This window comes from Myotis davidii, unplaced genomic scaffold, assembly GCF_000327345.1.
Source record: "Myotis davidii unplaced genomic scaffold, ASM32734v1 scaffold62, whole genome shotgun sequence".
Classification (NCBI taxonomy): Eukaryota; Metazoa; Chordata; class Mammalia; order Chiroptera; family Vespertilionidae; genus Myotis; species Myotis davidii.
In genome coordinates this window covers 2,230,002-2,241,772 of record NW_006295180.1, presented here as the reverse complement: position 1 = coordinate 2,241,772, position 11,771 = coordinate 2,230,002, and the positions used below count along the sequence as shown (strand labels likewise).

At 38.8% G+C, this 11,771-nt stretch overlaps 1 protein-coding gene across 3 annotated transcripts in view; it reads right to left on the bottom strand.

Annotated features, from left to right (window-relative positions):
* Nucleotides 1–545: 545 nt before the first annotated feature.
* The window catches only part of MCUR1 (mitochondrial calcium uniporter regulator 1), a 34,183-nt gene continuing 22,957 nt past the window's right edge, over nucleotides 546–11,771 (bottom strand). For all 3 annotated transcript variants that reach the window (XM_006769711.2, XM_006769710.2, XM_015567806.1), the window contains 6 exons: nucleotides 10,625–10,726; nucleotides 9,728–9,769; nucleotides 8,882–8,953; nucleotides 5,823–5,876; nucleotides 4,082–4,196; nucleotides 546–3,266 (listed from right to left, as the gene is read on the bottom strand). In XM_006769711.2, the coding sequence (XP_006769774.1) occupies nucleotides 3,211–3,266; nucleotides 4,082–4,196; nucleotides 5,823–5,876; nucleotides 8,882–8,953; nucleotides 9,728–9,769; nucleotides 10,625–10,726 (441 nt within the window). In that variant the 3' untranslated portion in view covers nucleotides 546–3,210. The remainder of the gene's footprint in view (nucleotides 3,267–4,081; nucleotides 4,197–5,822; nucleotides 5,877–8,881; nucleotides 8,954–9,727; nucleotides 9,770–10,624; nucleotides 10,727–11,771) is intronic.

Here is an 11,771-nt window from a genome sequence, read left to right as displayed (position 1 = left end):
GAGAATTAAATATTTTATTTTAGATGATAAAAATGTTATACCCACTCTAATATATCATAAAGGATTACTGAATATTTGCATAAGTAATGAAAGGGTTAAGAAATTATTTGGGTTATAATCAGAGGAACATAATAAGCGTACATCTGTAGAAGGGTATTTTCCAAATAAATTCCAATAAAAGGCTAAACATTCTCAAACATTTTATATACATAAAGAATTATTTCCGATTAACATGTTTTTGCTGTAGTGTCAGAAAAATCACAAATTTGGTAAATGTACGTTAAAGTCAGAGTTTTCTATGAGTTCTCTAGCACCACTGTATATCTGTTCAGAAATGAGGCCAGAATTCTCAGAACACAGCACATTAGGGTAGGGGAAGAGAAACACTAGGGTGAGGGAAGAGAAATGCCTGCTGATGCTGACACAGTTAACTAACAAGCGGCGAGGCTGGAGGCGACCAGAACGAAGTGGGACCATGTCACTGAGGGGCTGCGAAGGCAAAAGCAGAGCTGAGCCCAAGACAGTCCAGTCAGGATCATGTTCACAGAGGTTCAGGGTTTGGTTTTTAATGTGGTCAGAGACAAATCCCAGCAAGCCACGTGGTTTTCGTCATCAAGCCTTTCTTCTTGAATTTGTGACTTCTCAACTGAGGCACTTAGCATACTTAAGGGGAAAAATGAATACATTCAGATTGAGTTTTGTCAGATATTAAGCTAGAAAACCAAATATTCATGTCTCCTGTAAGAACTGCACACACAAACAGGGTTTGCTTATTAATGGGGTAGGTAAGAGGAGGAAATGGAGTTCAGCTCTTTCAAAAAGATAAAGGAGGAGGAGACAGTAGGAATGCAGAGGAGCCCTTAGGGATGGGAGCAATTAGTACAAGGAAACAGTTTCCATCTGTGAGGTTCTGCTTCAGGCATCTGTACCTCAGGCGCTTGAGAGGTATGCTTCAGGAGCTACCTGCGGTTAATTTCCCGAGGGCTAGACACAGATTTTCTGAAGCCTTGCCAGGCATCTGCCCCCTTCTGAGTGCGAATGCTTCATTTCCTAAAGTGATCTGAAGCCTGCCAAGCCAAACGGGCTTAGGAAGCTGTCACACGGTGTCCCGTCACGGCATGCTTACACTGTTCACAGTATCTGGGCCAGCAGTGGGAAAGGGACACTTGTATTTTTGGCCCATATGCTTTTCAAGTAGAATACACTTGACTAAGTAAAGGGAACATCATTCCGAACCCTCCGAACTTCCACATCAGCACGCAATCCCTCCATCAAAAGGAGAGTTCTTGTTCCCAAGGCGGAGGGGTAAAGAGGCTGACTCTACAGCAAAATCAACGGCCCAAATAGGTGACGGGCTGATGCAGCCCACTACCAGCAGTAGGAATGTCATTTGGACCAGCGGTCGTCAACCAGTGGTCCACAGATCACTGGTGGTCCACGAGGTCCGAGAGGTTGGCGACCGCTGACTTGGACTACTTTCAGCCCGTGAAAGAAAGTCATCCCACTGAATGTTACCGTAAAAATATTTTATCAGAATATAAGGCCACTTCACTGTTTTCAACCTGTACAAGTTGATGTCTGCTTTGAAACATCATCACATATAACACTTTCTCCCTTGGGTGCTCTTTACTTTGGAGGAGTGTCTGTACTCCAAGCCTTTTCTCTGAGCTCTGCCAACCAAAGTTATTAAGTAGTTGCAACTGTGGTCTTAATGGGATGTCATGTCCTTGAGTCTTTACTACTTAAGGCAATTGCTACATGTGCAGCATTTTCTGGGGATCCTTCTCTGAAAGAATATATTGATAAAATATTTTATGAAGCAGTTAAGTCATTTTAAATCTAGTTGAAAAGATTAAGTTGTTATTCACTTAATGTAAAAGTACTTGACTGAATTTCAGACTTATTTGGAATTCAGAATCTTTGTGCTACACAAATGTTTTTTTTTAAAAAAGGCAACGGCTTACACTTTCCGAAGTTTAGAAATGACATCCACAGAACAACAGGTGATTTTTTTTTTTTTTTTTACCAGTGTGGTTGGAACAGTGATAGTGGGTATTCATTCTACCAGTCTGATCAGGTGGTCTCCACGTGGTCTCTCCACTGTACCAGATTACGTACACGTCTGCCTGTGGAGGACAGCAAAGGTCCTACCAATGTCATCCGGTCTAAAATGCTCATTTTCTCCTACCTGCCAGTCATTCCAATAGGATGCTTTTGAGATGGTGCTTTCTCAAAATACCCTTTTCTCTAGGAATTTATTTGTCTTAAATACAGAGGTAAGGTAGATATGAGAATATCTTTAATAACCAAAGAAATCAACCTAAACTCAGATGATAGCTGGCATGAGTTTTCTAATTTTGAAAGCCTACGATCTGAGCTTGTAATGGGCCATTTCTAAAAGTGCACACACTCTCGAAATATCCAGATGCTGCCAGACTGCCTCCCTTGTATAAAAGGCAGAAGACGAGAAGGAAGCAGACCCCATCCCACAAACGTAGACGTCCACGCTGAGAATCAGCAAGTTTTCCAGGCAGGCACAGTGGAGTGTGACCATAGCTCTCCAATCAGGAGGGAGGGGAAGAAGGGCCCAGTGAGAGAGAGGGGGGGGAGAGAAACCCACAAGTATAACAGTCCCCATTACCATTACAACACCTCACCAGGCAACAAGATTTTCTAGCCTGAAGGCACATAAAAATACCCGTAACAGTAACTAAGACAATGGCAACTGAAAGAAAAAACCCTCCTTTGGAAGTACAGCTGTTTCATTAGGGACGCTGATGCTAAGGTCGGGGCAGGTGAAGCGGATATGGTGCTCTTGGTTTACTTTCTGTGATTCTTCAGCGCTCAGTAAAGCCCATGTGCCTTTTAAACGGACCCCAAGTCCTCTGTGTGACAAAAGATTACAATGGTAGCTACACAAATATTTACTGTTGCTGTGTCCCACAAGTTCACTGATCCAACTGAGTGGAGTCTTCCATGTTTTGTCCACCGCCACTCAGCGTTATAAAGTCAACCAAACAGAAACGGGAAAAGGAGCAATTGTGAAATTCCTGACTTCTTTGCATTGGTTATAGGTCCATAATTTGCATAAAATAAAAAATAGGCTTTAAGTAAAAATCGGTGTTAAAAGTTGAAACGAGGGGTAGGGGAGCACAACAATCTGGTATTCTCAAGGCAAAACAATAGAGCTCTCTTTAAATATACACTTTATTATATCCACAGGCGATAAAATCCCAGAGCTACTGTTAGGCATGTAAAAACAGACCCTGTAAAAAAAAATAATTACGCACAGTATTAGTTATATTAATAGTCACCTGAGAGAACATCTCTTTATTAAGAAAACATATCCACCTATCTAACAAGGGGGAAACCACACATTATGACACTTCTTCACTGATGTGCCACATTCCACGAGACACCTGCCCATAAACCCTCCCCTCCCCTTGAAATCATCATTTTTCAAGGACAAATGTATCAAATAATCAAGAGAACTTTCAATAAGAGTTTAGAATCACAAAGTCTGTGGTCACAAAGCACATGTATATGTACTGGAAGGGACACAGCCTTCGTTTTATGAGCAAAATGTCACTTAATACTATTGTACCTTTAAAATATTGATGAGCCCAACATACTAAATTTGAGTTAAAATAATGGCTAATTTTTTTGTATATGAAGCTTTATTCCCTGTTTTGTCTCAAAAATTGCAAATACCTCCTTATGAGGAAGGTCACCAATAGAAGAAGAAAGATCACAACTTAAAAACTTTTCGTTCTATCCACCCGATATTCCGTCTTGAATTCCACTTAAAATTTTTTAAATAACTGTAATTCAATGATAGTATCTTATCAGATTTAAGATTCCATTGACTGTAAAGTACATCATTTTATTTACTTCTAAGAAAAAATTGTCAATATGAGACTGTCTATCGGAAATGTAAGAAGCTTGCCAAATTCAAAGATATTAAAATATGAAAAAATATGTGTTAGAATCAATGAAATGCAATATCTATCCAAGTTATTTTATAAAATGTATTTATTTTATTGTCAGCTTGTTGCAATTACCTAGATATAAAACAGCTTACCTGCTAAATATTTAATATTATCAAGCTTGTGAGACTCGAGCATGGTTTTGAGGCCAGCGACCTCAGTATCTATCTTCCTGTCTGTCTGGGTGACGGCCCGATCTTGCTGGGCATGCTTTTAAAACAAAGAGATTCGCAGCATTACACCACTTGGGATATACCGTCCCCTCTGCTGTCAGTCCTGAGTTCCTGCCCACCAAGGTGCAGTCAAGGGGAACTGGGGTAAGATTAACGAAACTTAGGCTTTAGTCTTAGTACTACTATCCTCATGCTATGTTGCGTGGGTCGGGGCCTTTAATATACTTAGGCCTGTTTCTTTCTGTTTGAAAAAAGGAAAAAAACAAACGAAAAACCATTAGTCCTGCCTCCACACAGGCTAGAGAATCCAGTGTGATAATCTACGTAAAATTGCTCTGCAAGTAATGTTAACATTATGAAGCCAGTCTGTTCTTAATGGCAATAAATATGTTCCACCCTTCTAAGTTCGCCTTAATGAAAAGCATACAAAAATGCTTTAAAAAATGAAAAGAATCTTGGATAATTTAAAAGGAACAGTGCTTGCCTTGACACTGTATCTATTCACATTTTTTAAAGTTTTCTTCTTTTATAGTTCAAATACCAAGTGTTTTATTATTATCATGAGGCTTGGCTATATCAAAGACCTATTTGTGTTTTTCTCAAATATAACAGTCAAACTAGATACATAATTACCCCCAAAGGATGGTGAGTTTGGCTGATGTTATAAAGGGGTTGTCATACTTCACTAATGCATCAAAGCACTAAAAATGCTTCACTAAAAATTCTAGGGCCGGTAAGTAGTTCCCTATGGCTAACAATTCAGGTAACAAATAAAAAAACAAGAGCCTGGATGAACAGAAAAGTATTCCAGAGGAATGTTCCAATATTCTCTCATGGAAATCTCCTGTGGGTTTTAGAGGTTCCAAGTAATATAGAATGAAAAAGAAGTAAATGCATGCCATAAATTAAAAATATAATTTAAAAAGTCCATTCCTTATTATTCTTAAATCACTGAGGTTTAAAATTTTATTATGATAATCAAGTAGTTGGTTAAATGCAAAAAAATCCTATGATACTCCACTTCCAGGTATATGCTAAAAAAAAAAAATTTTTGAAAACAGGGACCCCAACAGATATTTGTATCCCCACGTTCATAGTGCCATTATTCACAACAGCCACCAGATGAAACAACCCAACTGTCCAGAGACAGAATAATCAAATGTGGTGTATCCATCTAATTATTGTTCAACTATAAAAGGGACATTTTGACACATGCTACAATATGGATGAAGCTAGAGGACGCTATGCTAAATGAAAATAAGCCAGTCACAAAAGGACAAATACTGTATAATCCCACTTATATGAGGTACCTACATTAGTCAAATTCATAGAAAGTAGATAGAGGTAGTCAGGGGCTGGGGCTGGGGCTGGGACGGGGGGAAGTTACTGTTTAATGGGAGACCTTCAGTTTTTCAACATGAGAAGAGTTCTGTGTATGGATGGTAGTGAAGGTTGCATAATAATGTGAATGTACTTAATGACATACACTTAAAAATGATTAAAATGGTACTGTTTATGTATATTTTACAACAATTTAAAAAATTCTATGACATTAAACCTGCACATATTTTCCTATAATACATCACTACAAATAGCAGTAACAACGCACAGGATGAAGCAGAGATGAATAAAATGACCAAGAAAAGTCGGTCTCAATTCTTACCAATGCCACCATTTCTGTCCTCATTTCCAGCAGCTTCCTTTCGTTTAATGAATACTGAAACAAACATGTCACATAGGTCAGATTCTGATTTCTTTCTCTCTCCTCTCCTCCTCCACTAGTATCTCAAATATTCTGGTCTCACTACTTCCAAGAATATGTAACACTAGAAACTGCCTCCAGGATAAAGGAGCCTACGTGACCCTTTCCTTCAGATCTATTTTTTTTGAGGTTTCTTATTTATATTCACTCATCAGTCCAGTATCTGGACTCCCTTTTGTCAGCCTTCACCTTTCTCTCTCTGTTTTTTTCTTTTCATTTCTTAGCTGTGATGTCCTAGGTCCCTCCCACTCTCATACCGGCACTCTAGGGACCAATTTAGATGGATGCGGAGTCATACGTGTTTTGGCTTTGACAAGAGAGTTGAAAAGTGGGGAATAATTCCAATAAAAATTGCCCCTGGGACTACAACAGCATTACTTGTAAATTAAAAAAAAAAGAAGAAGAACAAGGAAGAAGGAAGAAGAGGAAGAAGAAAAAGCCCCAAACCCCAAACGAAGGACTAGTCATAGTACCAACGAATGCTCATCTGTCTTTAAATGCCAGGGCTTCAGACCAGGAGAGAGCTATGCATCTGATCCCCACCAGAAGGCAGGGGGAACTGGATTTTCTTCACACCTTTAAATTCTGGCCTTCAGTAAGTCAATATTGATTCAGCCACAAGAGAAAAGAAAAGCCTACATATCTTGATATTGCCATGATTTTTAAAATAAGTCCCATCTTCTTGTATCCCAAAACAGTTCACTTGCCATAGTACGTTTGAAACTGGCTGTAAATATCACCCCAGTTATGTAATTGGCACAATATTACAACTTTATTAAACAAGGGAATGAGAAGGTCAAATAACTCATTTTCATCAAAGCATGTTAAATGCATACTAGCTGCATAATATTATGTTACTGTTCTGCACTTCAGAATAATCTAAGTTTAGGATCGCCAAGAACAACTTCTCAGCTAGATCAGTAAATCATATAAACTCACAGGCTTTAATCCAGGCTCACATCCCATATTTCCCAATCTTCTAGGTATATTTCTTCCCAGCTTGGTTAAAACAGGCATCTTCTTAAATCAAGTGAATTCAGCCCTGGCCGGGTAGATCAGTTGGTTAGAGCACTGTCCCATATGCCAAGGTTGCGGTTTTGATCCCCAGTCAGGGCATTTACAAGAATGCATAAATAAGTGGAACAACAAATCTATGTTTCTCCCCCCAACCCTTTCTCTCTAAAATAAAAAACAAAATTTTTAACAAAGTGAATTCAGAAAATTTGTTAAGTACACAAACTATAAGGACAAAGGTAACCAAAAGAGTCTCTCCTCTTCCAGATATAGTCATATGCTAGTGATCACTAAGTATTTTAGTGATACTAAGTGATTTAATCTTCATGGTTGAAAACGTTTTATGACTAGAAAACGGGTAATATGAACAGAATAATAATTACTTGGTATAATAAAGTTTAGCTTAACTATTGAATCCATACCCAGTTCCAAAATATAGTGAAATACTTGCTTGCATTTCAATGTTAGTTTCATTTATCAGCATAGCATATTTTAGTTGAAAGCAAATTGTGAAAAATGAGAATAGAATGAACAAATTTTGAGAATTCAGTTTCTGCATGTGTATCCAATTCTATGTTAGTGAAAAGTGCTTTATATGTCCTTACTCATTATGCTAAGAATAAAAAAGGTATCTCCCGAATGTTATTAAATCCAAATAAAGACTGAATAAGAAGATAGATGGGTTAAAAATCAGAGGCAAGCCAACACATAAAGATTAAAATATACAATTTATTGCCCCCATGTTCATAGCAGCATTACAATACCAAGGTATGGAAGCAACCTAAGAGCCCATTGATGGGTGAATGGATAAAGAAAATGTGAGGTACATAGTATATATCTCAAATGAAATCTTACTCTGTCATAAAAAATAAGAACATATTGCCATTGCAACAACATGGATGAACCTTGGGAGCATTATGCTAAGTGAACTAAGTCAGACAGAGAGACAAATACTGTATAATCTCACTTACATGTGGAATCTGAAAAAAACAAGAAACCTCAGGAGCTCACAGATACTGAGAACAGATTAATGGTGGCCAGAGGCGAGGGATGGAGGGTGAGCAAAATGGGTGAAGTGAGTCAAAAGGTACAAATTTGCAGATAAAAAAATGAATCCTGGGGATGTAATGTACCACAGGGCAACTGGAGTTAATAATACCGTACTGTATATTAGAAAGTTGCTATGAGAGTAAATCTGAAAAGTTCTTATAACAAGAAAAAATTTCTTAACTACGTAATATGGCGATGGATATTAACTACTTACTGTGTTGATTACTCATTTAGAATTTGCATTTCAAAACAATATAGTAAAGTCATTGTGATTTCTCTATTAAAGAAAAAGAGGGAAATATTTTTTAAATCTTGAATTATGGTATAAAATTTAATATTATTTACTATCAAGTCAAGATTGAGTTTAATTTCTTTAATATCTAAGTGATACATAATTTAGTATCTCTGAAACAAAAAAGGATTCAAACTTATTTGACCAATATTTTAATTTTAAAATGTTTTTGTTGTTTTGTTTTTTAGAGGAAGGAAGAGAGTGAGAGCGAGAGTGACAGCGAGTGAGAGAGAGAGAGAGAGAGAGAGAGAGAAACATTGATTGGTTGCCTCCCATACGCTCCCTGACCAGGGATCAAACCTGCAACCTGGGTATGTGCCCTGACCAGGAGTCAAATCACCATTTCTTCTGTGTATGGGACGATGCTCCAACCAAGTGAGCCACACTGGCCAGGGCAACATTTTAATTTTAATGTTACTTATGAAAGCATCAAATTTAAGCCCTAATCCAAAATATAATTAAAATAAAGAAAAAACTGTCTTAATAGTGACATGTAGATAAATATTTAATAGTACTTATGAACTATGTGTAAACTTAGACTTGACCAAGCATTCCATCCTGCAAAAAATTTAATTCATACTCTATTTTTAATAAGGGAACATACCAATTCTTTTACTCTGCTCTTTTCTAGATTGAAGTCTAATTTGGAGTCTGTGCGGACCTTGACCACTTCATCCTAGTAGGAGGGCAAACAACAAAGAAAGAAAGAAATCCAAAGTAAGAAATTAAAACCCACTGAGTGTGTGAAGCCTGTGGAAGCTGCCTCCACTCTTCTAAGGGGTCAGCCCAGGTGCTCACAGAGCTGGGGACCAGTGATTGGGGAGACTCTGGCCAATCCACATCTGGAGTCAGCCCTTTGGGACTTTATGCTTAAATGAGCCCAGCCTGGGTCACTGTTGCTTTTTATTTCAAACTTCCCAAGATAATAGACTGTGGAATTTATGATTAAAGCTGTTTCTTGGACAACTTTGGAAAGCAGATATGGATTCAAAGAAGTAAAATATTACATTCTTATTTAAATACAGCCTTCTTTCTGACACTCATCAAAATCTTTTCTTCTTCCACATCAATGTCCTTGCCATTTAAAAAAAATCAAACTGGTACAGTGCTAATCATTTTAAAATCACATGTAATTCTCTAAAGACATGTGAGAACCCTTCAAAGAGAATGTAAGGGTTCCACTTGGCTACTTTAGAGAATTTCTTATTTAAAAATGACTTAATTCCTTCTAGAACACAATTTTCTTAACGAATTTGGTTACACACATCAGTAATTTACTCATTGGCTGTGTTTTCAGCTAAATCTTTCAATGTGTACCTTTGAGGCATATCACACAAACATTTAACATAGAATTAAGTTTTTAAGAACATATAAAGTATTTCTAACATGATACTTATTATTAAGCTTAGGTAATTATAAACAAGCAAGCAAATAGGAATGAGGATCTTACCATTATTTGTTGTTTTAACTGATGTAGTTCAAGTTTTATTTTCTAAAAACACATTAAAAAGAAACAAGTCAAAAATATGTTTAGAAGGTTAGAAAAAAAAGAAAACTTGGTAACAAACTAATATTAGAACATGTACTTATGCACAAGGTCTTCCCTCATTCAATGCGAAGTTGCTACATTCAGAATACAACCTTAGCTGAATAGTCTCCATAGGAGAAGTGATTAGTTGTCATGCCAGGATGGCACAATTTTTTTTTTTTTAACATACACATTTGTCTTCAGAGACTTTGCTTTCTTGAATACCTCCTTTAATTTTTTTTTAACTAAATGCCGCACAACAGCTGACTTGAAGGATAATTCTGAGAGTTTCAGACTTTATCTTTTTCTAGCAAAAGAAAACATCTTTGCTAGAAGGTTTCTTGCAAGACTAAGACTAACAAACAGGTAATACATGAGCTCCCTTTATGGGATTCTGATAGGACTAACAACAGAAGGAAGATGCAAAGACAGCATTGATTTAAACGCTGATCCCATGTCACACTTTAAGAAACTAAGGGCTATTTTATAGCTGCATTTATTCATAATAACCAAACACTGGAAACAATTCTAATATGCATCATAGTAGAATAATGTGGCATATTCATATGATACCACAGACAATGAAAAAGAATGACCTACTGCTGCAAGACACACTGAAGATCCCATCACTTCCAGTTCTAGCATGGGCAAAACTACTCAATGGTGACAGAATCCAAGACAGTGGCCACCTCTGGTACTGCATACTTTGTGATGATTCATCAAGATGTACTCCTACTTGTGCACTTCCGTTTATGTACATTATATCTCAATGTCTGAATATAAAGCGTTTTATAAGGATAAATGGCTGTTTAGTTTTACCTCATTTTCTGCTCTGAGGGCTGAAAATTCACTCTTCTCCAAAATAATCATATCTTTTTTCACATTAGAAATCTGAGACATTATTTGCTGAAGAGTGATCTCCTAGGAAAAGGAAAGCAAAACAGATAACCTAGTGTAGTCTAGGAAATCCACCTCCAATGGTCTCTACCTGGTATCATCTTAATGAGAAACTAGAAGAATGGGATTTCTCTCTTCCAAAATGAGAAGGAAAAGAATAAAAACTCAAGTCCAGTATCATCATCAAGTGGATGACAGTTAAAAGGGTAGCAGTCAGAAGACCACTGGCTCAAAAACACACTGCTATAATTCTGGCCACACCTCCATTTATTAAAGTACTAGAGGCCCGGTGCATGAAATTCGTGCACTCACGGGGAGGTCCCTCAGATTGGCCTGTGCCCTCTTGCAGTTCGGGAGGCCTTGGGGGATGTCTGACTGATGGCTTAGGCCTGTTCCCCGCGTGAGCCTGGCTTCTGGCTAAGTGGTGCTCCCCCTATGGGAGCACACTGACCACCAGGGGGCAGCTCCTGCATTGAGCATTTGCCCCAGGTGCTCAGTGTGCGTCATAGTACCGGTCATTCCGCCATTGGGCCGAAACCGGCTCTCCAACATCCCCCAAGGGGTCCTGGATTGCGAGAGGGCACAGACCAGGCCGAGGGACCCCAGCAGTGCACTACTGGGGCTGGGGAGGGATGCAGGAGGTTGGCCAGACAGGGAGGGACTGCGGGACGGCTCCAGGGCATGTCCGACTGTCTCGCTGTCCTGATTGGCCGGACCCAAGCAGCAAGCTAACCTACCGGTTGGAGAGTCTGCCCCCTGGTGGTCAGTGCATAGCAAGTGGTTGTGAGTGGTTGAGCAGCCTTAGCACATCATTAGCATATTATGCTTTGATTGGATGAATGGAAGACCGAACACTTAGCATATTAGGCTTTTATTATATAGGACTAGAGGCCCGGTGCACAAAAATTTGTGCACTGGAGGGGTGGGGGCCCTCAGCCCGGCCTGTGCCCTCTCACAGTCTGGCAACCCGCGGGAGATAACGACGCTGGCTTAGAGGCCTGCTCCCGGGTGGCAGAGGGCAGGCCCAATCCCTAGGTGCAGCCCCTGGTCGGGCTCAGAGCAGGGCCGA